Source organism: Pituophis catenifer, unplaced genomic scaffold (genome assembly GCF_029215685.1).
Source record: "Pituophis catenifer annectens isolate HBS135680 unplaced genomic scaffold, rPitCat1.0.hap2 SCAF_2, whole genome shotgun sequence".
NCBI lineage: Eukaryota > Metazoa > Chordata > Lepidosauria > Squamata > Colubridae > Pituophis > Pituophis catenifer.
The window spans coordinates 14847034-14874479 of NW_027256882.1; the positions used below are offsets into that span (position 1 = coordinate 14847034).

General features: G+C 45.6%; 1 protein-coding gene across 1 annotated transcript; it reads left to right on the plus strand.

The window, feature by feature from the left end:
* Positions 1 to 5377: 5377 nt before the first annotated feature.
* Positions 5378 to 27385, plus strand: PSMB9 (proteasome 20S subunit beta 9). Its single transcript, XM_070936336.1, has 6 exons — positions 5378 to 5463; positions 14991 to 15058; positions 16745 to 16876; positions 21421 to 21547; positions 23110 to 23251; positions 27214 to 27385. The coding sequence occupies exons 1-6, from the start codon at positions 5428 to 5430 to the stop codon at positions 27339 to 27341; spliced, it is 633 nt and encodes a 210-aa protein (XP_070792437.1). The 5' UTR covers positions 5378 to 5427; the 3' UTR covers positions 27342 to 27385.
* Positions 27386 to 27446: the final 61 nt, after the last annotated feature.

Below are 27446 nucleotides of genomic sequence, written 5' to 3' on the forward strand. Positions count from 1 at the left end.
ACGCAACTTCCTCTCCCACCCGTGGCCTTTCCGTGCAGAGCTTGAGCCCCGTAGTGGCTCGTTCCGCGCATTCACACGTGCCCTCAAAACATCAAATCGCGCCCCCTTCCGCCCTCCCGTGCGCTCTGGTTTGCACGCATCAGCCGCTGTCCACACGTTCTTTCTGCTCCTCCTCCGCCCAACTTTCCAGGTCGAGTCCTCTGCTACTCTGTAGCAGCTCAGAGACGCTCTTGGTTTCCTCCACCGACAGGAGCGTTAGATGGGATGACTTTAGAATAGAATAGAATAGAATAGAATAGAATAGAATAGAATAGAATAGAATAGAATAGAATAGAATAGAATAGACAGAGTTGGAAGGGACCTTGGAGGTCTTCTAGTCCAACCCTCTGCTCAGGCAGGAAACTGTGTACCATTTCAGACAAATCAGAGCCTGGTGGCGCAGCAGACTAATAGCCTGTTATTAACATTCAGCTGCCTTCAATTACTGCAAGTTCAAATCTCGCCAGGCTCAAGGTTGACTCAGCCTTCCATCCTTTCTAAGGTAGGTAAAATGAGGTCCCAGTTTGTGGGGGCAATAAACTGACTTTGTATAAAATATACAAAAGTATGAAGGCTATTGCTTAATGCATTGTAAGCCGCCCTGAGTCTCCGGAGGAAGGGCGGCATATAAATCGAACCAATAAATAAATAAATAAATAAATAAATGGTTGTCCAATCTTTTCTTAAAAGCTTCCAGTACTGGAGCACCAACAACTTCTGGAGGCAAGTTGTCCCATTGATTAATTTGTTCCACCCGGTAACTAAATTCAAATTCAAATCTTTATCGTCAGTGCACAACATATATACAATGAGATTGGTTGAGCTCCCTCAGTGCACACACACCCCCAACACAATATAACTCACAGTGAAGAGAGAAAATCCCTAACCCAATCAATCAATCAATCAATCAATCAATAACTTTGTTGTCATTGTACGTGTATACACAGTATACCCATACAACGAAATTCATTTAACACCCAAAGTCCAGGTCCAACCATACATAACAATCCCCAAACACATTCCCACCCACCACAATTCTCCACCCCTAAACCACCCAAACATCCACACAACAGACCAAGTAATGCTGTCCAACAGCTCACTGATAAATCCTATTAACAAAACACCAGGGGTGAAATCCAGCAGATTCTAACAGGTTCTGGAGAACCGGTAGTGGAAATTTTGAGTAGTTCTGAGAACCGGCAAATACCACCTCTGGCTGGCCCCAGAGTGGGGTGGGAAATGGAGATTTTGCAATATCCTTCCCCTGGAGTGGAGTGGGAATGGAGATTTTGCAATATCCTTCCCCTGGAGTGGGGTGGGAATGGAGATTTTGCAATATCCTTCCCCTGCCACGCCCATAGAACTGGTAGGGAAAAATTTTGGATTTCATCCCTGCAAAACACCCAGTCCTATTGCACCAGTGTGAACATGTTACACATTGCACTGGCCCTGCAGTCCATCATACTACGTAGTTATGATATTATTTCTTATTCAGGAATCTGACAGCCCACGGATAAAAACTGTCACAAAATTTCTCCTTAGTTCTAGGTTGCTTCTCTCTTGATTAGTCTCCACCCATTGCTTCTTGTCCTGCCCTCAGATGCTTTGGAGAATAAAAGCTAACCAGGATGTTGGCTTCAAAGAAGGAAAAGGAGGGCTTGTCTTAACGCATGGGCCTGATGGACACTTGCCCGTGGGCCCCAGAAGCATAGGGGCCCCATACCAATCTGTGTCTGTTAACCCTTCAATGCACCTTGTATCATATAAATACAGCAACTGTATGGCTTACTGAGTATTATTGTGTTTTTCAAGCCTTGTGTATTGTTCAAATGTTAATCATGTTGATTAGTTGTTGCTGCACAGCATGTTTTTAATGTTTTCCACACCGATTTTGTTTGAAGTGCCAATAAAATACATATATAGCCGGGGTGGCCTGATTCTATGTTGGTTTTAATGTTTGATATTGATTTTAATTGATATGTTATAAATTATGGGCCAAATTTCATTTAATTAGTTTTAATAATTATTTTAACTTTTGTGTACAAATGTTTTTATTTTGGCTGTTCACCGCCCTGAGTCTGAAAGGAGAAGGGCGGTATACAAATTTAATAAATAAACAAACAAACAAATAAATAAATAAATATATGTTTAATTTTGTCAACCATTTACATTTTTATTCCTGTGAGTAGTTGTCGTAGGAGCCCCAGTACACTGCTTTGCCCGTGGCCCATAATGCTATTAAGACAGCCCTGAGGAAAAGCCCTCATTAAAAAAAAGGCAAAGCCTCAAACGGCCAGGCCGCCATTTTGATTCTTTTGACCGCACCTCAAAGGCATCCCTTCCCCTTCACCCCCCCCCAGTTTCCTGTTATACAATATTTTTATTCGGATTCAAAGAATTGTCAAGAGCCCGTTTGGTGTAGTGGTTAAGGCACCTGCTTAGGAAGTGGGAGATTCTGAAGTCTAATCTGGTTTTAGGCCCGAAACTAGATCTGCAGCCCTAAGAAGGAGGCAATGGCAAACCACTTTTGGAAAACTGCAAGGATTAGACTTGGTAATAGTCAGGAATCAATACATTTTGAAGACCAAAAAAAAACAAAAACCCACCACTGCCAGAAAAAAGGGAGCTGTACTTCTCTAGGGAAAGGAGAAAAGAGGAGGGAAAATGTAATGTATCATCTGTCGGGAGCAGAAATGTAGCCAGGAGGCTTACATTTTGACCCAGCTTCAAGAAGGAGGCCAAAAGCTGAATGAGTTTCTGCCAAACGCTACAAGGATTGCATCATAGTCGGATTCACACAACAGGCCTGATCAAGATCATTAATTTTGCAGTTGCGTTCACAAAAACCAGCTACAACTACAGTGCTATACAGTAGTTCCTCCTTTGGGGCTCAGCGTGTGCAAACTCTCCTTTTAACAAAGCGCTAAATCGCCAGGCGGATACATGGGTCGTGCGAACGCGGCCAATATCCAATGTATCATTTTGCTGGTTTGCATCCTTGTCAGGGGTTCTCAGATGCTGTAGGCCCAACACAGGGATAATGCTGATTTTCTAAGTATTAGTAAGAGTAGTCCTCGACTTAACGACCACAATTGAGCCCAGAGTTTATGTTGCTGAGTGAGACATTTGTTAAGCAAGGTTTGCCCCATTTGACCACCTCTTTTGCCAACGTTGTTAAACCAATAATTGCAGTTCTTAAATTAGTAACCCGGTTGTTAAGTGAATCTGGCTCTCCCCTTGACTTTGCTCGTCTGAAGGTTGCAAAAGAGGATCACATGACCCCGGGACATGGCAACTGTCATAAATATGAACCCGTTGCCAAGCATGCGAACGTAAATCATGTGACCCTGGAGATGCTGCAACAATCATAACCTTGAAAAATGGTCATAAGTCACTTTTTTCAGTGCTGGTGTAACTTTGGTCACTAAATGAACTGTTGTAAGTTGAGGACTACCTGTACTAAATTTATTCACTAGCCATCTCACGGACATGTGATTCAAACAAAAACTGAGCATTATTTTTAAAAAAGGAAGACAAATATCCCCACCCCCGGCTCATTTTAAATATGAGAATCCCAACATTCAGTATTGAAAACAGGGCCCACATCCTGGGGTCCAGCTGGATTTGAAAAAGAGGGGAGAAAAGTAGAGTTCAAGAAGTAAACGGTGTAGTAAAAGTCTGTAGAGTTTCTCAGCTCATCCGGGTCATGGTTGTCCCAAAGGTGCTTTTTCAGGAGGCAACTGGACTTCCTTGTTTTTTTTTCTTTTGAAGATGTTTCGCTTCTCATCCAAGAAGCTTCTTCGGCTCTGACAGGACAGTGGGGAATGGAAGGATTTATATCAGTGGTGAAATCCAATTTTTTTTACTACTGGTTCTATGGGCGTGGCTTGGTGGGCGTAGTGTGGCTTGGTGGGTGTGGCAGGGGAAGGATACTGCAAAATCTCCATTTCCATCCCACTCTGGGGCCAGCCAGAGTTGGTATTTGCCGGTTCTTCAAACTGCTCAAAATTTCCACTACCGACCGGTTCTCCAGAACCGGCTGGATTTCACCCTTGATTTATATTCCTATATAGCTGTAGCTATACATTTTGGGATGACGACCCTTGGAATGGTGTGGGAGTAGGAATGGATTTCCAGAGGGAAAAAATTGCAGACTACAGGAACTCTGGTGACCCTGAGGACACGAGTAAACCTCCAAGGGCTTCTACGACCCTCTAAAAGGAGGCAAATCAGGGGTGAAATCCAGCAGATTCTGACAGGTTCTGGAGAACCGGTAGCGGAAATTTTGAGCAGTTCGGAGAACCAGCAAATACCACCTCTGGCTGGCCCCAGAGTGGGGTGGAAATAGAGATTTTGCAATATCCTTCCCCAGGAGTGAGGAGGGAATGGGGATTTTGCAATATCCTTCCCCCATGAATGGGGAGGGAGTGGGGATTTTGCAGTATCTTTCCCCCAGGAGTGGGATAGGAATGGAGATTTTGCAATATCTTTTCCCCAGGAATGGGGAGTTTGCAGTATCCTTCCCCCAGGAGTGGGGAGGGAATGGAGATTTTGCAATATCCTTCCCCCAGGAGTCGGGAGGGAATGGGGATTTTGCAGTATCCTTCCCCCAGGAATGGGGAGGGAATGGGGATTTTGCAGTATCTTTCCCCCAGGAGTGGGGAGGGAATGGAGATTTTGCAATATCCTTCCCCCAGGAGTGGGGAGGGAATGTGAATTTTACAATATCCTTCCCCCACGAGTGGAATAGGAATGGAGATTTTACAGTATCCTTCCCCTGGAGTGGGATGGGAATGGAGATTTTGCAATACTCTTCCCCTGCCACGCCCACCAAGCCATACCACGCCCACCAAGCCACGCCCACAGAACCGGTAGTGTTCACCACTGAGACAAATGACCAGCTGTCTGCAAGGAATCTCAGTCCTTCCATTTCCCCACCGTCCCGTCAGAGCTGAAGAAGCTTCTTGGATGAGCAGCGAAACGTCTTCAAAAGGAAAAAAAAACAACCCCAAGAAAGTCCAGTTGCCTCCTGAAAAAGCCCCTTTGGGGCAAGATTTGCTAGTCTTGCCTAGTGGTTGGCAGGGAACCAGCCCGATTCCCGGGTCAAACTCCTCCCTGCCCCAGAAACGGATTCTCGCGCGTGGGGAAGCCGCGTGGGGAAGCGACGCCGAGCCCCCTCCCCTCCCCCCCCGCTTCCTTCGACTAAACTGGCTGGGGGAATAATAGTGGCTCTGCGCCCACGATCGCGGCGTGTTTTCCGGGGCTGATTGACAGCTCGGGGCGCCCTCTGATGTCCGCGGGAGGCGCTGCGTCCGGGGGACTCTTTGCTATCACTTTCGATCTCGGATCTGAGATTTCCGTGGAAGCGCTTCGTGGGAAGGGGCGGCTATGGACCATCGCGGGGTAACGAAGATCAGCACCGGGGTGAGTGGCTCTGCAGAGGGCGGGGGTGCAGCTCAGGGGTCCCCCCTCGCAAACATTGGCACGGGAGGGTGGGGCGTGGAAGAGCAAGGGCTTTTTTTCCCCCCCCCGCGAAACGAGGAAGTTGGATCGGGGAGACGTTTGAATTCAAGAAGCGTGGAAGCGCTTTGTTTCTACCTGCAAGGCGGAATCTGGCCTGGAAGCAAACCTCGATTGCCCACCGGTCACACTTAATGCCCGTTTTTTGTGCAATTGTTACAGCGACACCTCGGTGGGCATCTTAAGGAAAGCTAAGCGGGGATGGGAGACCACCAGGAAATCCCGGGGCTAGGCTGAGACATGGAAGGGGAAGGGAGTTTCATTCATTTGCCCCCAAAAAGAGAACTGACTTATTCCCACTTTTGTGCAAATTGTTACAGCAGCATCTCGGTGGGCATCTTAAGGAAAGCTAAGAAGAGATGGGAGACCACCAGGAAATTCCTTCCCCCCCCACACTGAGGCATTGAAAAAAAAATGGGGGAGTTTCATTAATTTGCCCCCAAAAAGAGAATTGACTTACTCCCATTTTCGTGCAGTTGTTACAGCAGCACCTCGGTGGGCATCTTGAAATAAAGCTAAACGGGGATGGGAGACCACCAGGAAATCCCAGGACTAGACTAAGGCATTGGGGGGGAAAGGGGGGGGAGTTTCATTCATTTGCCCCCCAAAAAGAGAACTGATTTATTCCCATTTTTGTGCAATTGTTACAGCAGCACCTCGGTGGGCATCTTAAGGAAAGCTAAGAGGGGATGGGAGACCACCAGGAAATCCCCGGGCTAGACTGAGGCATGGGTGGGGGGGAAGGGGGAGTTTCATTCATTTGCCCCCCCCAAAAAGAGAACTGACTTACTCCCACTTTTGTGCAATTGTTACAGCAGCACCTCGGTGGGCATCTTAAAATTAAGCGGGGATGGGAGACCACCAGGAAATCCCAGGGCAAGACTAAGGCATTGGGGGAAAAGGGGGGGAGTTTCATTCATTTGCCCCCAAAAAGAGAGCTGATTTACTCCCATTTTTGTGCAATTGTTACAGCAGCACCTCAGTGAACATCTTAAAATAAAGCTAAGCGGGGATGGGAGACCACCAGGAAATCCCCTCGGCTAGACTGAGATTGAGAAAAAAAAAGGGAGTTTCATTCATTTGCTCCCAAAAAGAGAAATGATGTGTCTGGGAAGTCAGCAAGAGACTCCATTTACTGACTTATAGAGGAGAAACTGGGAAATGGGCAGCCCACATCTAGAGTGATTTTCCATCCCCCGGAGGCCTTTTTTTTTTTTTTTTAAATTTGATTTATATGCCACCCTTCTCCGGAGACTCAGGGCGGCTTGCAATGCGTTAAGCAATAGCCTTCATACTTTTGTATATTTATACAAAGTCAGCTTATTGCCCCCACAAACTGGGTCCTCAATTTACCCACCTTAGAAAGGATGGAAGGCTGAGTCGACCTTGAGCCTGGTGGGATTCGAACTTACAGTAATTTTAATGTGAAGGAGCCTGTCTCCCTTACTTAAGATGTCCCACCAGTTACACCCAGCATCGCCTGGGCAGAACTGAATCTGCCCCTCCAGGGAGAACACTCAGATTGAGAAACACCGTATCTAAATATATTTGAGTGCTTTAAGTGTGTAACCGTCAATTATGCAAATAAAACAATACAGATCATCCTCGACTTACAACCGTTCATTTAGTGACTGTCCAAAGTTACAACAGCTCTGCTAAAAGTGACATATGACCAGTTTTCACACTTTACGACCGTTGTAGTAGTATCCTCGATCTATTGATCAGAATTCAGATGCTTGGCAACTGACTCGTCTTTGGGACGGTTGCAGCGTCCTGGAGGCCACGTGATCCCCTTTTCTGACCTTCGGACAAAGCAAAGTCGACTCACTTAACAACCGTGTGACTGATTTAACGACCGCAGTGATTTAACCCTGGCAAGGAAGGTCGTAAAAGGGGAGCAAAATTCACTTAACAAATGTTTCACTGGGCAGCAGAAATTTTGGGGCTGGATTGCGGTTGTAAGTCGAGGACTACCTGTATTGAAATTTGCCATGAGATCCTCTCATAGCTACCGATACTTGATATCCTTGCTGGGAGGGATCTCCCTGGGGAGTGATTCTGTATGCATAATTTGTTTCCCCGTGGGATCCCCATAAGTAGCTTGCTGTCAGAGGTTGTGGGTGCTTCATTCCTGGAGGTTTTTAAGAAGAGATTGGACGGCCACTTGTCTGAAATGATTTAGGGCCGTGATGGCAAGCTTATGGCACGCATGCCAGAGGTGGCATGCAGCTGTTCTGCCCCAGCTATGGACCCCAAAGAACGCAGCACACACCAAGTCTGCACAAAACTTAATTTACTAAAATAACTCAGTCTTTTTCAAACAAAGGATGTTAATAAACTTTCTTAACAGCTTACAAGCTGTTGTAATTGTAATTGTGTTGTAAATTGGCCTGGCCTAATTTTCTCCCCTGTTTTAAACTTCTTTTAAATCGAAATTTTAATCTGTTTTAAATTATTGGGTTTTTTTAATTGTCTCGGGCTAAATTATTTAATCTGATTTTAATTATGTCTTTTAACTTTTGTATCTATGTATTTTATTTTGTGCCTGTTCACCGCCCTTAGTCCTTCGGGAGTAGGGCGGTATATAAATCTAATAAAACAAATAAACAAAACAAACAAGAATCCTAAAATAAGGTAATCACAATCTTACTAGGGTTGGCAGAAAGCGCAGAAGCAATGTTGCAGAGAATCCAGACACGAAGGAGAGTGAACTAAAGTTGTTCCCTGCAAATTGCTTCAGTCGGAATTCCTCCTTAAATAGGCTTAGGGAGTGACCAATTAGCCCCAAGCCTTACTCTCGAGGAGACCTCCTCCTGAGGAGCGACTCCTGCCTTTTGGCAGCTCTGCGCGCCTGTGCATTGAGAAGAGGCTCCTCCTCTTCATCCTCTTCACTTAAAGGAGCTTCTGGAGGTTCTGAAGGCCCTGGCTGAATCCCTGCCTCTGGCAACACATCTTCTCCAGCCGCCTCACTGTCTGACTCGAGCGCCAACTGCACAGGCTGCTGGCGCAGCACCACACCAGCCTCCTCATTGTCGGAATCAGCTACAATCTGCACAGGCCGCTGTGCAGCACCGTCTCTGATGGCATGCGAGCCATCGCCCCAATTCAGCTCCGCCATGCATGCATGCGTGCCTCCCGCTGGCCAGCTGGTCTTCGGGTCTCTGCCGCGCATGCGTGGGGGGCAGGGCGTGTGCAGGGGCCACGCATGGGGGCAGGGCGCATGCAGGAGGCGTGTGCGCATTGCATGTTGGGGATTAGGGTGCATCTGCACGCTTTAGGCACTTGGTCCGGAAAAGGTTAGCCATCACTGGTATATTTACTAAGTCTGCGCTACTATTAATTTTCTCATCGTTCCCACCACCCATCTCCTCCCACTTATTTATTTATTTATTTATTTATTTATTTATTTATTGGTTTGATTTATATATGCCACCCTTCCTACTTTTGTATATACCTGCTTAGTAGGGCTTTCGCCCCCCACCCCCACAAGCGGTGTTCTTTTTTATACAAAGTCAACTTATTGCTCCCACAATCTGGGTCCTCATTTTACCTACCTCGGAACGATGGAAGGCTGAGTCAACCTTGAGCCTGGTGAGATTTGAACTCGCAGTAATTGCAGGCAGCTGGCAGCTAAGTGCTACTTAACAGCACTTTAGTCAGCTGCACCACCAGGCTCTTTATGACTGTATGACTGTAATTTTGTTGCTTGTATCCTTACGATCAAAATTGATGATCAAAATTCAGACGCTTGGCAACTGGCTCCTATTTATGACGGTTGCAATATCCTGGGGTCATGTGATCCCCTTTCTGTGACCTTCTGACCGGCAAAGTCAAGGAGGAAGCCGGATTCCCTTAAACAACCGCGTTAAGCAACTTCACAACTGCCACGGTTCCCTTAACACCTCTGGCAAGAAAGGTGGTAAAAAGGGGAAAAACTCAAGCCCCTGTCTCGCTTAGCGGCAGAAATTTTGGCCTCCGTTGCGGTCGTAAGTCGAGGACTATCTGTACCGCTTGGTTTTTCTGTTGGCTGTAAGGAAGCAGGTGTTCTCTTACCCAGCTACAAAGTCGCTGATGAAGCTGATCTTTGAACTTTTCACCCGCCTGGGATGGGGAAGGCAGGTCCTTCTGGGCACCCTGCCAGCTCAAATTCCCCTGCGTAGCTGGAGAAGGAGTCTTGTTCCGTGCTTGGCATTCTGCAGCTCCCAAAAAAGCCAACACAGTTCTGGGCTGCATGAATAGAGGGGTAGAATCAAGATCACGCAAAGTGTTAATACCACTTTATAATGCTTTGGTAAGGCCACACTTGGAATATTGCATCCAGTTTTGGTCGCCACGATGTAAAAAAAAAAAAATACAATGCAATGCAATACAATACAATACACTTGGAAGGGAGCTTGGAGGTCTTTTATTTATTTTATTATTTTATTTTATTTTATTTTATTTTATTTTATTTTATTATTTTATTTTATTTTTTTTTTTTATTTTTTTTTATTTTTTTATTTTATTTTTTATTTTTTTATTTTATTTTATTTTATTTTATTTTATTTTATTTTATTTTATTTTATTTTATTTTATTTTATTTTATTTCTATACCGCCCTTCTCCCGAAGGACTCAGGGCGGTGTACAGCCTGATTAAAAGCACAAAGACAAGACAAAATTTAAAATTATTATTATTATTATTATTATTATTTATTCGATTTGTATACCGCCCTACTCCCGAAGGACTCAGGGCGGTGAACAGCCAAACAATAAAATAACATAGACATAAAAAATTTAAAAACCAGATAAAATCAAATTAAATTATTTTGGCCCAGACAGATTAAAACACCCCAATAATTTAAAAACAGATTAAAATTTACATATTTAAAAGGGAAGAGATTAGGCCAAGCCCGCCTGTTGGAATAAAAAGGTCTTCACAGCGCGGCGGAAGGTGCGCAGATCCGGGATCCTCCGTATCTCCGGGGGGAGCTCATTCCAGACGGTAGGTGCCCCCACAGAGAAGGCTCTCCCCCTAGGGGTCGCCAGCCGACATTGTTTGGCTGACGGCACCCGGAGGAGTCCCTCTCTATGAGAGCGAACTGGCCGGTGGGAGGCTATTGGTGGTAGTAGGCGGTCCCGTAGATAACCAGGTCCTAAGCCATGGAGCGCTTTAAAGGTGGTAACCAAAACCTTGAAGCGCACCCGGAAGACCACCGGGAGCCAGTGCAGCTCGCGCAGGAGAGGTGTCACATGGGAGCGCCACGTCGCTCCCATTACCACCCGCGCGGCCGTACTCTGCGCCAGTTGGAGCCTCCGGGTGCTCCTCAAGGGGAGCCCCATGTAGAGAGCATTGCAATAGTCCAGGCGGGAGGTGACGAGGGCATGAGTGACCGTGCGTAACGAGTCCCGATCCAGAAAGGGACGCAACTGGCGAATCAGGCGAACCTGATGAAAAATCCTCCCGGTCACGGCCGTCAAGTGCTCTTCTAAAGACAGCCGTGAATCCAGGAGGACGCCCAAGTTGCGAGCCCTCTCCGTGGGGGCCAATGATTCGCCCCCAATACTCAGTGATGGCGTCAACTGCCTATATCGGGACGTCGGAAACCACAGCCACTCGGTCTTGGATGGGTTGAGCCTGAGCCTGTTCCTCCCCATCCAGATCCGTACGGCCTCCAGGCACCGGGACATCACTTCAAGGGCATCGTTGGGGTGATCCGGGGTGGAGATGTACAGCTGGGTGTCGTCAGCGTACTGATGGTACTCCACCCCGAAACCACGGATGATCTCGCCCAGCGGCTTCACATAAATGTTGAACAGGAGAGGCGAGAGGACCGACCCTTGCGGCACCCCACATATGAGGGGCCTCGGGGTCGACCTCTGTCCCCCTGTCAACACAGACTGCGACCAGTCAGAGAGAAAGGAGGAGAACCACCGCAACACAGTGCCTCCCACCCCCAACTCTTCCAACCGGTGCAGCATGATACCATGGTCGATGGTATCAAAAGCCGCTGAGAGATCTAACAGGACCAGGACAGAGGAGCACCCCCTGTCCCGAGCCCTCCAGAGATCATCAACCAACGCGACCAATGCCGTTTCCGTGCTGTACCCGGGCCTGAAGCCCGATTGGAACGGATCCAGATACGTCGTTTCATCCAGGTGCTGGGGGAGCTGTTGTGCAACCACACTCTCAACAACCTTCGCCACAAAACGAAGGTTGGAGACCGGACGATAATTTACCAACATTGCCGGGTCCAGGGAAGGCTTCTTGAGGAGAGGCCTCACCACTGCCTCTTTCAAGGCGGCAGGAAAGACACCCTCACCCAACGAAGCATTTATAATCCCCTGGAACCAGCCTCGTGTCACCTCCCGAGAAGCCAGCACTAATCAGGAGGGACACGGGTCCAATAAACAGGTGGTCGCGTTCAGTCTACCCAGAATCCTGTCCACGTCCTCAGGGGTCACAGGATCAAACTCATCCCAGATAACATTCTCAAGACCTGCCCCAGTCCCTCCCCCTGAGACTACCCAGTCGGAGTCCAGATCTTCCCGAATCTGAGTGATTTTGTCATACAGATACTGAACAAAATCCTCGGCTCTACCCTCCAAGGGGTCCTCCCGCGCTTCCTGGTGGAGCAGGGAGCGGGTCACCCTAAACAGGGTGGCCGGGCGATTATCTGATGATGCAATAAGAGCAGCAAAATAGTTACATTTCGCTGCTTTTATTGCCACTAGGTAATTCCTAATATGAGATCTTACCAGTGTACGGTCAGATTCAGAAAGACTGGCCCTCCAACTGCTCTCTAGGCATCTTTTCCGGCGCTTCAACTCCCTCAGCTCCTCAGTGAACCAAGGAGCTAAATGAGATCGGCGCCGGGTCAGAGGCAGCAAAGGCACGACTCGGTCCAGAGCTCCAGCGGCCGCCCTATCCCAGGCGGCCACTAGGTCTCCAGTCGAGGCGTGTGCCAGAGCCTCAGGGAATGGCCCAAGCTCCATCTGGAACCTATCAGGTTCCATCAGGCGCCTGGGGCGGAACCATCTTACCGGCTCCGCCTCCCTGCGGCGGGGTGTAGCGGTTCGAAGGTCGAGACAAAGGAGAGAGTGATCAGACCATGACAAGGGCTTGATGACTATATCCCCTATCTCGAGATCACTCAACCACTGTCCAGAGACAAAAACCAGATCCAGCGTGTTTCCCCCCGTGTGGGTAGGGTCATGAATTAACTGGGTCAGGTCCATGGCTGTCATGGAAGCCATGAACTCCTGAGCCACCTCTGACGCCTCACCCACGGACGGCAGGTTGAAATCCCCCATGACCATAAGCCTAGGGGTATCAACCGCCACCGCGGCGATGACGTTGAGTAGCTCAGGCAGGGCTGCTGCCACGTGGCAGGGAGCCAGGTACGTGATCAGCAAACCCCTCTGAACCCCGTGACCCCATTTCACAAGGAGGGATTCACAGCCGGCCGTCTGAGGAACAGTGGCCTCCCTCGGTCTCAGGCCTTCTTTAATGATAACCGCTACCCCCCCCGCCCCTCCCCTGTGACCTTGGCTGATGGAATGCGTGGAAACCTGGTGGGCACATTTCAACGAGGGGAACCCCCCCCTCCTGGCCCAACCAGGTCTCCGTAATACCTGCCAGGTCCGCACCCCCCTCCTGAATAAGATCACAAATGAGGGGGGCTTTATTTACTACGGACCTGGCATTGCACAGCATCAGCCGAAGGCCTGGGCCCTGAGGGTCTATGCAACCTGGAGAACGGGTGGAGCCTAGGGGGCCGGAGCATGCCACCGCTCGTAGACAGCGGGTGCGCGCTCCCCTAACATGATATGGCCCCCTGCTCCCGCCATATCTACCCCTCCCACTCACAGTACTGATGTTTGAAACACTATCCAGATGAGCTCTAACACCCCCCTCGACCCCAGGTCCCCCACCCCCCCGCCGCACTTCGAGGCCAGACCGAACCCTCCCCCTTGTGGGTTTCCCCCCAAACCCACAACCCGAGTTCTAATTCGACCCTCCCCCCTATCATTTAATAATTAAAATTATTAAATGATGGGCTCAATTTTAAAACCCCCAAATTTAAAATCCCATATTTAAAAACCAATTAAAATCTTTACATTGATAGCCCGGCGTGGCGGAACAACAAGGTTTTGAGGGCACAGCGAAATACACGGAGATCAGAGATTTTACGAATTTCTGGGGGCAGTTCATTCCAAAGGGCAGGGGCTCCCACAGAGAAGGCCCTCCCCCTGGGTGTTGCCAGCCGACATAATTTGGCCGATGGCACCCTGAGGAGACCCTCTCTGTGGGAGCGGACTGGCCAGTGGGAGGCTACTGGTGGCAGAAGACGGTCTCGAAGGTATCCATGGAGCGCTTTAAAGGTGGTAACCAACACCTTGAATCGCACCCGGAAGACCACTGGGAGCCAGTGCAGCTCGCGCAAGAGGGGTGTCACGTTCTAGTCCAACCCCCTGCTTAGGCACGAAACCCTATACCCTGTGGTGGGATTCAGCCAGTTCGGGAGAACCGGTTGTTAACTTTCTGAGCAATTTGGCAAACTGGTTGTTGGAAGAAATCATTAGGGCAGAGAACCGGCTGTTAAATTACTTGAATCCCACCACTGCCTATACCCTTTCAGACAAATGGTGTCCGATTTGGAAGCCATATTAGCCCCGGAAGCTTCCAAGCTGCCATCTTCTCATGTATGGGAAAGTAGGAGGGGGGATTTAGTAGAGGGAATGTACTATTTAAATAAAATAGCATTCTTCCTTTCGGTCAAGGTCAGGACAATCCTGCATCTGGAGAAGGAGTGGTTGGAGTGATGTCTCGAGATGGGATGGATTGGAACATGTGATGGACTAATCAGTGAGGAGATGAGGGGGAGGTTTGATTTACTGAGGGAAAACCCGGAGCTCTCAGATTCGGGTTTTCCCAGATGTGCCAGTATACCAACTCTAATAAATGGAACTTTGAGAAAATGCTTGCCTCGGAGTTTTTAATTGGAGTTGGGGTTTTCTGGAACGCTGACAAACGGTTGTCCAGTCTCATCTTTAAAAATTCCAGTGTTGGAGCATTCACAACATCTGGAGGCAACTTGTTCCACTGATTAATTGTTCCAACTGTCAGGAAATTTCTCCTTAGTTCTAAGTTGCTTCTCTCCTTGATTAGTTTCCACCCATTGCTTCTTGTCCTGCCTTCAGGTGCTTTGGAGAATAGCTTGACTCCCTCTTTCTTTGTGGCAGCCCCTGAGATATTGGAACACTGCTATCATGTCTCCCCTAGTCCTTCTTTTCATCAAACTAGACATACCCAATTCCAGCAACCGCTCTTCCTATGTTTTAGCCTCCAGTCCCCTAATCGTCTTTCTTGCTCTGCACTACAAATTGCCTTGTAATGCTGTTATTTTTCTTCTGCTCAACGAATAACACTTTTTCCTCTTCTCCTCTACAGACGACCATCATGGCTGTGGAGTTTGATGGCGGGGTCGTCCTGGGCTCTGACTCCCGAGTTTCTGCAGGGTAAGGGCTGAAGGAATATGTGCATCTGAGTGAATGCGATTGGGAAGATAAGTCTAATATCTTTCATTGACCAGAGGGGACAGGAAAGTCTCATTGATGTCAATTCTTGGTGACCTGAGGAACAGGCCCAGGCAGTTTCCGCTAAGATAATCGAGGAGTCCTTTGCTCTTGCCTTATTTCAGGGTGTTTTTTTTTTTCAATCACCCAGTCTAATCCTCCTCCGTGGGATTTCCTTGTGGTCCCCCATCCAAGTATTAACTGGATCCTTTCCAGATCAGCCAGAGTTGGCTTGGTGCTACCATGAGATGAAAGTGGGTGAGATTTAACACAGCACCTTAAAGCAGGGGTCTCCAACCTTGACAACTTCAATCCTGGCGGACTTCAATTTCCAGAATCCCCCAGCCAGCTTTGCTGGCTGGGGGATTCTGGGAGTTGAAGTCTGCCAGGCTTAAAGTTGCCAAGGTTGGAGACCCCTGCCTTAAAGCATATTCCCCATGTGCTGGCTGTGGAATTTTGGGAGTTGAAATCCACAAGTCTTAAATTTGCCAAGTTTGGAGACCCCTGATTTCATCCAAGAGAAATGAAATGCCCACGCAGGTCAGGTGATGTTGCTGGAATGTGAGTTTCATGCGCAGCCGATGCCAAGGAAGGGGAGAAACCTGATTTTCAAAGTGGGGAGGAAGGCAGGAAGAAGCATTTTTAGGCTTACCAGCCCAGTCTTGCTGGCTGTGTGAAGTATGGGAAGTGCACCGAAGCAGAAGGGTGGTAAAAGGATCATGTAAAGGGCCTTGTTCTCTCTCTGTCTCTTACAATTTATTTTTAATTTTTTAAGAATGATGTATGTTGATTGTTTATTTAGTATCCATGACTATCACTAAATGTTGTTTCTTATGATTTATGACGAATGTATTTTCATGTTGATTATGATTGTGATTTATCATTTGTTGCTTATTTGTACAATGAGAGCTTATGCAGTGGAGTCAAATTCCTTGTGTGTCCAATCACACTTAGCCAATAAAGAATTTCTATTCTATTCTATTCTATTCTATTCTATTCTATTCTATTCTATTCTATTCTATTCTATTCTACTCTTTATTCTATTTCTATTCTATTCTATTATTTATTCTAATTCTATTCTTTATTCTAATTCTATTCTATTCTACTCTACTCTTTATTCCATTCCATTCTACTTCTATTCTATTCTATTCTATTCTATTCTATTCTATTCTATTCTATTCTATTCTATTCTATTCTATTCTATTCTATTCTGTTCTTTATTCTAATTCTAATTCTATTCTATTCTGCTCTGCTCTACTCTACTCTACTCTATTCTACCCTTGATTCTATTCTATTCTTCTATTCTATTCTATTCTTTATTCTAATTCTAATTCTAATTCTAATTCTAATTCTAATTCTAATTCCTATTCTACTCTATTCTGCTGTGCTCTGCTCTATTCTACTCTACTCTACTCTACTCTACTCTACTCTACTCTACTCTACTCTACTCTACTCTACTCTACTCTACTCTATTCTATTCTTCCCTTGATTCTATTCTATTCTATTCTTGTATTCTATTCTACTCTATTCTATATTTTACTTTCTATATTCTACTATCTATATTCTCTATTCAATCCTAATCCTATTTCTATTCCGATTGTTTTCAACATCTTGCCTTCCTCTTTCCAGGGAATCGGTGGTCAACTGCTTCTTCAACAAGCTAGAGCCCCTGCATGACCGGATTTACTGTGCCCTCTCTGGCTCCGCGGCTGATGCTCAGGCCATGGTTGATCTGATCAATTACCAGCTGGAGCTCCACAGGTGAGGAAGTCTAAGGAGCTGCTCACGGGAGCCCACCAGGGTCCACCTCTTCCATGGAAGCCCAACCCCAGAGTAGTCTCCAGCTCTGCTTGTCCTCTGGTCCCAGAAAGGAAAGCACATTCAAGGGGCACGAACTGGCAGGGTTGCAGATCTGAGAAGAAGGAAGAGAGATCAGCAGGGCACAAAGTGGGATCTAGATAGAGTAGACCTAATGCACTCCTGATCAGTTGTGATCAGGGATGAACAAGAGAGAGAAGGGAAGGGTGGAAATTAGCCGCCAAGGCAGTCATCGGATGATACGTTCCTCATCTTCATGAGGTGAGGCCTGTAGGGGTGGAGTCAGAAAAGTCAAGATGGTGGCCCGAAATCTGTGATTAAAGCTTTGAACTTCCCAATGTACATAAAACAGAGCAGGCTTTTGATCACAGGGAGGTGTTCGCCATTTGGACTTTTTCGACCCCGTCTCTGTGCGTCTCAGGCCTGCTTCTTCTGTGAACGCAAAAGTCACCTTTTTTCTCAGGGGGATCTTTGTGAGTTTTATGTCTCTTCAGAGACTCCTATTCTACCCTGAAGTCTACAAGGCCTACAAGCAAATAGCTTTAGGTGTTTTTGTGTGTGTCTGTGTCTGTGTGTAACATTTAAAAATGCTCCAAATCAGAAAAGGCAGCAATATTTCCACCACTTTGGAACTTTGTGAGATTTTGGTGTAAAAACAATGCGATCTCTGTGCTCATCTTCTGTCAAAAGCCGAGCCTCATGTCAGAAAAGTGAAAGAGAAATTAGAATTAGAATATTTAGAATTAGAATTAGAATTAGAATTCTTTATTGGCCAAGTGTGATTGGACACACAAGGAATTTGTCTCCGGTGCATAAGTTCTCAGTGTACATACAAGCAACAGGTGCTAAATCATGAATCATGATCATATTCATAAGATACAATCATCATAAGTCATAAGATACAACACTCGGTGATAGTCATAAGATACTAAACAAGCAATCAACACAAATCATCCTAGGATACTAAATAAAACAATCAATATAAATCATAAGCTACAAGCAACATAGTCATAAGAAGATAAGGAAATAGATAATAGGAAAGATGAGAAGCATAATAGCAAGGCAGCCCTATTAGGTAGTTCGACAGTGTTGTGGGAATTAGTTGTTTAGCAGAACGATGGCATGGAGGAAAAAACTGTCCTTGTGTCTAGTTGTTTTGGCGTGCAATGTCCTATAGCAGGGGTGTCAAACTCAAGGCCAGCAGGCCGGATCCTTCCCGCGGGGTGCTTAAATCCAGCCTGTGAGAATATCAAAGGACTGGCCTCTTGATGCCTCTGCCACTGAAAATGAGCTGGGCCCCATGAGGGCCCCGCACAGCCCATTTTTGGCCTCCACAGCCTCCAGCAGCACTCTGCCGACTGAAAACGGGCCTCGGAAGGCCCGTTTTCAGCTGGCAGAGTGCTGCAGGAGGCAATGGAGGGCAAAAACGAGACACAGGGGGCCCCATTCCCGTTTGGCTGGTAAAGTGCTGCAGGAGACGTCTGTCCCATCTCCCCCCCCGCTCCTGCCCCCCTCACCCACCTCCCGCCAGCCAGCGGAGAACTACAATGCTGATCTGGCCCTCGAATAAATCCAGTTTGACACCCCTGCCCTATCGAGTCATCTTGAGGGAAAAAGTTGAAATAGTTTATGTCCAGGAACCAGGGCCGGATTTAGATGAAAAGAAGCCCTAGGCTATTCCACTTATGAGGCCCTTTCACCTCCCATTTTTTAAGTTTGTAAATTACATGTTTATGTTTGTTTATTAGTGATATGCGTAGAATTTCTCCTTATTTTCGGTTCAGTGTTTTAGTGTTCACTGTTTTTAGAATAGTGTAATTTTAATTTCGCTAACAATTTGAATGTAGGCCCCTCTTGATCTTGAGGCCCTAGGCTGAAGCCTAGTTAGCCTATAGGAAAATCCGGCCCTGCCAGGAACTGAGGGGTCTGTAGATATTTTCACAGCCCGCTTTCTGGCTCGTGCAGTATACAGGTCCTCAACGGAAGGCAGGCTGGTTGCAATTATTTTTTTTTCTGCAGTCCTAACTGCCCGTTGAAGTCTGTGTCTGTCTTGTTGGGTTGCTGTGCCAAACCAGACATTTACAGAGGTGGAAATGACAGACTCCATAATTCCTCTGTGGAACTGAATCTGCAGCTCCTTGGGCAGTTTGAGCTTTCTGAGTTGGTGCAGGAAGATCATTCTTTGTTGTGCTTTTTTAATGACATTTTTGATGTTAGGTGCCCATTTTAAATGTTTTTTCCCTCCGGGCCTCTGGGAACAAGAAAGCCTTCTTCCCTTCCTCTCTAAACAAGGGGAAAAGGTGCCTCAAGCAATCCACTTATAATTAAACCCAATCATTCATTCATTCCTTGGTGTCTCTGGGAGAGTCTTCCAGCTCAACCCTGTCCTTGGTGGGGAAATTTTTACCGATGCAGCATCGCCTCCTGGTGGCCCTTTTAAAAATGGTGCTTCTTTTTTATCACTTGATTTCCCAGAAAAGGCAGCAGCCAAAGGGCAGATCTTATTGGCTCCTGTCAGGGGATCAAGCGCTCCCTTGTAGCGAGGAGTTGGAAAGTACCGACATCTGAAGCCAAGGAATCCTGGTGCTATCTTGGGTGTTGCCAGCACTCCTTTCCTTTCTAAACTATGCTTTTTTATTTTCCAATTGACATTTGCAAGGCAGTGCTATGCGCTCCTGAGTTCAGGGGGATTTTTTTCCCCAAGTCAGTGGGAGAACAATTGCAGTCCGAAAGGTGCCAATTGCTTTGCTTTCCTGGAAGGAATTTTATTATTTTTATTTTTATTTAATTTAATTTATATACCGCCCTTCTCCCGAAGGACTCAGGGCGGTGAACAGCCATAATAAAAACAATGTACAAAAATAGAATTTAAGAGCAGATTAAAATAGTTAAATCATGGGCCGAATTTAAAACTCTCATTTTAAAACCAATTTTAAAACCCCATTAAGACCAAATTAAAATCATTTATCCCATCAGAGCGGCTTGCTGGAATAACAGGGTCTTCACTGCACGACGGAAGGCGCGGAGGTCGGGGATGTCCGGGGGTATGTCCGGGGGTAATTCATTCCAGAGGGCAGGGGCCCCCACAGAGAAGGCTCTCCCCCTGGGGGTCACCAGTCTACATTGTTTGGCTGACGGCACCCTGAGGAGGCCCTCTCTGTGTGAGCGGAAGCATAAACAGACTTACTGCGTCTTCACAGTGATGATTACACCCATTTTACAGATGGGGAAAACAGAGAATCTAGCCTTCTCCTCTACTCTTTCCTCGCCCTTCCTAGCCACGGTTTCTTAAAACACGGTTAAAATCTATCTCTTGCACATTCAATTTATTTTTACTAATCCAGAAGAGCCAAAAAAAAAAAGTTTTAATAATCCTCATGAACGCTCAGCCTCATCTGCACTATCCAAAGCAGGCCCTCACTTTGAATGGTCAGGAAATAAATGGAAAGTCCTCGATTTACAACAGTTCGCTCAGTGACCATTCGAAGTTACAACGGCACTGAAAAAAAGTGACCGAGGACTGTTTTCACATTTCTGACCGTTGCCGCACCCCCATGGTCACATGATTTACATTCGGACGCTCGATTACTGGTTTGTATTTATGACGGTTGCAGTGTCCTGGCGCCTTCTGACAAGCTGATTCGATGGGGAAGCCAGATTCACTTAACAACCGTGTTACGAACTTAACATTTGCAGTGATTCACTTAACCAACGTGGCGAGAAAAGTCGTAAAACGGGGCAAAACTCACTTGACACATTTCTAATTTGGCAACATAAATGTTGGTCTCAGTTGTGGTCGTAAATCAAGGACTACCTGTAATTATTTTTAATCCGGGTTACTTGGTAGGGGTTTAGCATGGGATGCAAATCTAGCCTCTTTGTTGTACAGGAAAAAGCCCAGAAAATGGAGTCACTCAACACCCAGGTATCTTCTCATCGTTCCTATCACCCATCTCCTCCCACCTATGACTGTACGACTGTAACTTTGTTGTTTGTATCCTTACGATTTATATTGATTGTTTCCTGATTGCTTATTTGTACCCTATGGCTATCATTAAGTGTTGTATCTTATGATTCTTGATAAATGTATCTTTTCTTTTATGTATTCCGAGAGCGTATGCACCAAGACAAATTCCTTGTGTGTCCAATCACACTTGGCCAATAAAAAATATTCTATTCTATTCTATTCTATTCTATTCTATTCTATTCTATTCTATTCTATTCTATTCTATTCTATTCTATTCTATTCTATTCTATTCTATTCTATTCTATTCTATTTTCTATCTAAAAGCATTTTGTGAATGACCCGTGAGAAGCCTTTGATAAAATGTCCCAGAAACTGGAGTCGCAGCTTTCACACAAGTGACTGGCGAGGCCCAAGGTCTTCTGGAGATCCACTTTGGATCTGCTCTCCCAAACTGCAAACGGAGAGAGAGAAAAACTGAGGCACAACTGAGCATGCTCAGCCTTTTCCCTTCTCCCCACAGCCTGGAGACCGAAATGCCCCCGCGGGTCCTGGCTGCAGCCACGCTGGTGAAAGGCCTCAGCTACAAGCACCCGGAGCTCTCGGCCCACCTCCTGGTGGCTGGATGGGACCCCCAGAATGGCGGGCAGGTAAGTCTAGCAGGGGACTTTGGAGAAGAGGCTGCTCGGTGGGGAACTATTGATCAATCAGAATAGAGCCGGAAGGGATCTTGGAGATCTTCTAGTCCAACTCCCTGCTCAAACAGGAGACCTGATACCATTTCAGAGAGATGGCTGCCCAGTCTTTTCTTAAAAGCCTCCAGTGATGGAGCATCCACAACTTCTGAAGGCAAACCGTTCCATTGGTTAATGGTCTTCACGGTTAGGAAATTTCTCCTTAATTCCAGGTTTCCATCCATTGTTTCTTGTCCTGCCTTCTGGTGCTTTGGAAAATAAGTTGACTCCTCATCTTTGTGGCAGCCCCTCAAATACTGGAATACTGCTATCATATCACCCCCTAGCCCGATGGGAAATATTGAAAGATTTCCCATTGTCTCACGATGCCAGAAAGCTACGCCTGTTGAATTTATTTATTTATTTATTTATTTATTTATTTATTTATTTATTTATTTATTTATTTATTTATTAGTTCAATTTATATGCCGCCCTTCTCCGGAGACTCAGGGCGGCTTACAATGCGTTAAACAATAGCCTTCATACTTTTGTATATACCAGCTTAGTAGAGCTTTTTGCCCACCCCCCCTCCCAAGCGATGTTCTATTTTATACAAAGTCAGTTTATTGCCCCCACAAACCGGGTCCTCATTTTACCTACCTCGGAAGGATGGAAGGCTGAGTCAACGTGAGTCAATTTCTGCTCATTGTGTCATGTTCATATTTTTTTTAAAAAAAAAACAAGCAGCTTTAGGATACACTTACAAAAGGTCCAAATTGCAAGTTTATACTTGTTTAAAAACATCAAGAACAGGAAACGGTATTTGCTTAATCACTTTCAGACAATATGAACTCCAGGAATTGAATAGAAGGATATTTACCTTGGATCTCCACCATACTTGGAACTATAAATTAACAAAATGTATTAATTAATTAATCAGTTGAACGATTTGTCTCCAGAAGTTGTGAATGCTCCAACACTGGAAGTTTTTAAGAAGAGATTGGACAACCATTTGTCTGAAATAGAGCCTTGGTAGTACAGTGGTCTAAGGCACCCTGTTATTAAGCTGGTTATTAAGACCAGATGCCTGCAATTACTGCAGGTTCGAATCTCGCCAAGGCTCAAGGTTGACTCAGCCTTCCATCCTTTCTAAGGTAGGTAAACTGAGGACCCAGTTTGTGGGGGCAATAAGCTGACTTTGTATAAATATACAAAAAGGATGAAGGCTATTGCTTAGTGCATTGTAAGCCGCCCTGAGTCTCCGGAGAAGGGCGGCATATAAATCAAATTTAAAAAAAAAATGGTATAGGGTTTCCTGCTTGAGCATGGGGTTGGACTAGTCCAGGCCTCTGATGAGGTGGGCGGGGTAAGCGAGCGGCGAGCGGCGACCGGGCCGGGAACCGGTTCGGGGGTGTAGCCAGCCAATGTTATTACCGGTTCTCCGAACTACTGCAAATGTTTACAATTTGCAAATTTTTTCTTGCAAACCGGTGCGAACCGGGAGCAACCTACCACCTCCTCTCCTTCCATTCTGACAGGTCTACGGTACGTTGGGAGGAATGTTGAACCGACAGCCCGTTTCCATCGGAGGGTCAGGAAGCACCTTCATTTACGGCTATGTGGATTCTGCCTACAAACCCGGGATGAGTCGTGAGGAATGTCGTCAGTTCACCAAAAACGGTATCTGTGCGGTTGGGTCCATTCTGGGTCGGTGAGGATGAGAGGAAACTGCCAGAATCCCTTTTTCAAAAACAGGACCAACCGTTCTGCAAACTGCAGCGGGTATCCTGGTTAAGGGCATAGTAAAACAGAATAACAGAATTGGAAGGGACCTTGGAGGTCTTCTAGTTCAACCCCTCTGTATACCCCCTCCTATACTCTTTGTCTGAAAGGGTATAGGAGATCCTATACCCTTTCAGACAAGTGACCGTCCAGTCTTTTCTTAAAAGCCTCCAGTGATGAAGCACTCACAACCTCTGAAGGCAAGCTGTCCCACTGATCGATCGACAGATTCCATTTTGGTCACCACACTATAAAAAAGAGGTTGAGACTCTAGAAAAAGTGCAGAGAAGAGCAACCAAGATGATTAGGGGACTGGAGACTAAAACATATGAAGAACAGTTGCAGGAACTGAGCATAGCTAGTCTACTGATGAATAGGACCAGGGGAGACATGATAGCCGTCTTCCAATATTTGAGGGGCTGCCACAGAGAGGAAGGGGTCAAGCTGTTTTCCAAAGTGCCCGAAGGCCAGACAAGGAATAATGAGTGGAAACTGATCAAGGAGAGATTCAACCTGGAAATAAACAGATTTTTTTTTTTTTTGCAAAAAGTTTTTTTTTATTTTTATTTTTTCCAACACACAAATTACATCTTTTCGGAACAAAGCCTTTATCCAGTCATCAATTAATACAGTTTTTTTTCCCCATCTTTAACATTTGTATATTATATTTGCCATAATACTGATTTCTTAATCTTAACTCACCTATCTCAACTAATACCATCTTAAAAAAAATTAAATCAAATTTACTTAATCAAAACAATTACCCTTCTATTAAACCCCCTTAAATTTTAATTCAATTAATACTTCATAGTACATTTCATAATTCTTACCCTAAATCCTCACTATTAACAATACTTAATCTTAAATCACCTATCTCCCCTATTACCATCTTATAAAAAGTTTACTCTTATTTATTTAATCAAAACAATTACCTTTCTATTAATCCATTTTAAATCTCAATTCAATTAATACCTCATACAGTAATACATTTCACAATTCTTAGCCTAAATCCTCACTATTAAGAATACAGGAAATAAGATTTTGAAACATAAACATGTTTGACCTGTATTCTTAATAGAAATAAACAGAAATTTTCTGACAATGAGAACTGTCAACCAATGGAACAGAAGTTGCCTCCATAAATTGTGGGAGCGTCATCAATGGAAGCTTTCAAGAAGAGATTGGACTGCCATGTTAGAAATGGTGTATGGTCTCCTGCTTGGGTGAGGGGTTGGACTATTAGATGACCTACAAGGTCCCTTCCAACTCTGTTAATCTGTTCATCTGATTGACTGTGTGCCATCAAGTCATTATCGACTCTTATCGACCACACAGAGTTTCTCCAAGACAATATGTCCCTAGCCTAATCAACCCTTTCCACAACACCCACCATTGCCATTGGTCCTTCCCCCTTGCTTTAAGGTTGTCCTCTTTCCTAGAAAAAGCTGAGATTCCGCTACTGCTGCTCATTGCATCTCTCCACCTCCAGGGGGTGCCACTAAGCTTCTCCATAGTTGGCGGGGAAATTCCCCACTTGCTGTCAACCTCCGTAACTGAAGCTACATAGCAACTGCTGACGCAAGGGCATTCTCTTCAGCCATTGGCTGGGTGAGCCATACTTAGGTTTTGCTATTGTTCCCCACCCTTGCAAACGCACCCAGTGGAAGAAGTGTGGCTTCAAACTTGGAGGGCGAATTCAGAATTAGAATCAAGATCTTCTAGTTCAACCCCGTACTCAGGCAGGAAACCCTATACCACTTCAAATAGTAAACTTCCCAGACATGTTTTAAGAGTTAAAGAAAATTCAGTCCAGGATCCATGCACATCTTATGTAGCAGTCCATCCAGGCAAACAAGATCCAAAATGGCCTCACAGGAGATAAAGCCGTTAGGAGCTCTAAGGTGGCCTTCACGAATAACAAAATAACAGAGTTGGAAGGGATCTTGGAGGTCTTCAAGTCCAACCCCCTGCTCTGGCAGGAAACTCTTATTTATTTTATTATTTATTAGTTCAATTTATATGCCATCCTTCTCCGGAGACTCAGGGTGGCTTACAATGCGTTAAGCAATAGCCTTCATACTTTTGTATATACCTACTTAGTAGGGCTTTCGGGGCCCCCTAAGCGGTATTCTTTTTTATACAAAGTCATCTTATTGCCCCCACAATCCGGGTCCTCATTTTACCTACCTCGAAAGGATGGAAGGCTTGAGCCTGGTGAGAATTGAACTCGCAGTAATTGCAGGCAGCTGGCGCTGTTAACTAGCGCCAGCTGCCTGCAATTACTGCGAGTTCAATTAACAGCACTTTAGTCTGCTGCGCCGCCAAGGCTCTTATTAAAACATTTCAGACAAAGGGTTGTCCAATCTCTTGTTAAAAACTCCAGCATTGGAGCATTCACAGCTTCTGGAGGCAAGTCGTTCCATAATCTAATCTGGAGGCAGTGTTTCAATATCTAACGGTTTTCCACAAAGAAGAGAGAGTCAGCCTGTTCTCCAAAGCACCTGAAGTCAAAACAAGAAGCAATGGATGGAAACTAATCAAGGACAAAAGCAACCTAGAACTGGGGAGAAATTTCCTGACAGTGAGAACAATTAATCGATGGAACAACTTGCCTCCAGAAGTTGTGAGTGATCCAACACTGGAGGTTTTTAAGAAGAGATTGGACAACCATTTGTCTGAAATGGTAAGGTTTCCTGCCTGAGCAGGGCATTGGACGAGAAATGAAATTCAATGAAAGTTGGACTAACCAAATGAAAAAAATATGGTTCTACATTTAGGCAAGAAAAACAAAATGCACAGGTACAATGTATGTGGTACCTTGCTTAATAGTAGTAACTATGAGAAGGATCTCGGAGTCCTAGTGGACAATATGAGCCAGCACTGTGCTGCAGCTGCCAAAAAAGCCAACACAGTTCTAGGCTGCATCAACAGAGGGATAGAATCAAGATCACGTGAAGTGTTAAATACCATTTTATAATGCCTTGGTAAGGCCACACTTGGAATACTGCATCCAGTTTTGGTCACCATGATGTAAAAAAAAAATATTGAGACTTTAGAAAGAGTGCAGAGAAGAGCAACAAAGATGATTAGGGGACTGGAGGCTAAAACATATGAAGAACGGTTGCAGGAACTGGGTATGTCTAATTTGATGAAAAGAAGGACTAGGGGAGACATGAGAGCAGTGTTCCAATAATCTCAGGGGCTGCCACAAAGAAGAGGGAGTCAAACTATTCTCCAAAGCACCTGAGGGCAGGACAAGAAGCAATGGGTGGAAACTAATCAAGGAGAGAAGCAACTTAGAACTGAGGAGAAATTTCCTGACAGAACAATTAATCAGTGGAACAACTTGCCTCCAGAAGTTGTGGATGCTCCAACACTGGAAGTTTTTAAGAAGAGTTTGGATAACCATTTGTCTGAAGTGGTGTAGGGTTTCCTGCCTAAGCAGGGGGTTGGACTAGAAGACCTCCAAGGTCCCTTCCAACTCTGTCTATTCTATTCTATTCTATTCTATTCTATTCTATTCTATTCTATTCTATTCTATTCTATTCTATTCTATTCTATTCTATCCTATCCTATCCTATCCTATCCTATCCTATCCTATCCTCATGCAAGGCCCAAGGAGCTTCTGAGAAATGAAACCAATAGAAACTGAGACTCTGGCAGGATTCCAGCATCCTCTTTTGAGAACAAGAATTTGTTTGTTGTGGGCGGGCACTTAGCTGATTGGAGAATGTTCACTCCTGGGAAAAGCCAAGCTACTTTCTCTTGGATGCGATTGGTGTAGCTCTGACTCGTCTCTTTATTTTGGTCCAATCGACTGCTCCCGTGCTGGATTTTAACTCTTTTGTTCCCTCCTCCAGCTATTGCCTTGGCGATGGTCCGGGATGGTTCCAGTGGGGGCGTCATCTACCTCGTCACCATTACCAAAGACGGCGTCAAGGAAGAAGTTGTTTTAGGAGATGATATCCCCAAATTTTACGATGAATGAATTTCCTTCTCAACCTTCTCCCCCTCTCTCCGTTTTTTTAAAGTATTAAAGGTTAAGTAGAAACCATGTGTTGAATTCTTGGGTTTTCATGGGCTGACACGCACA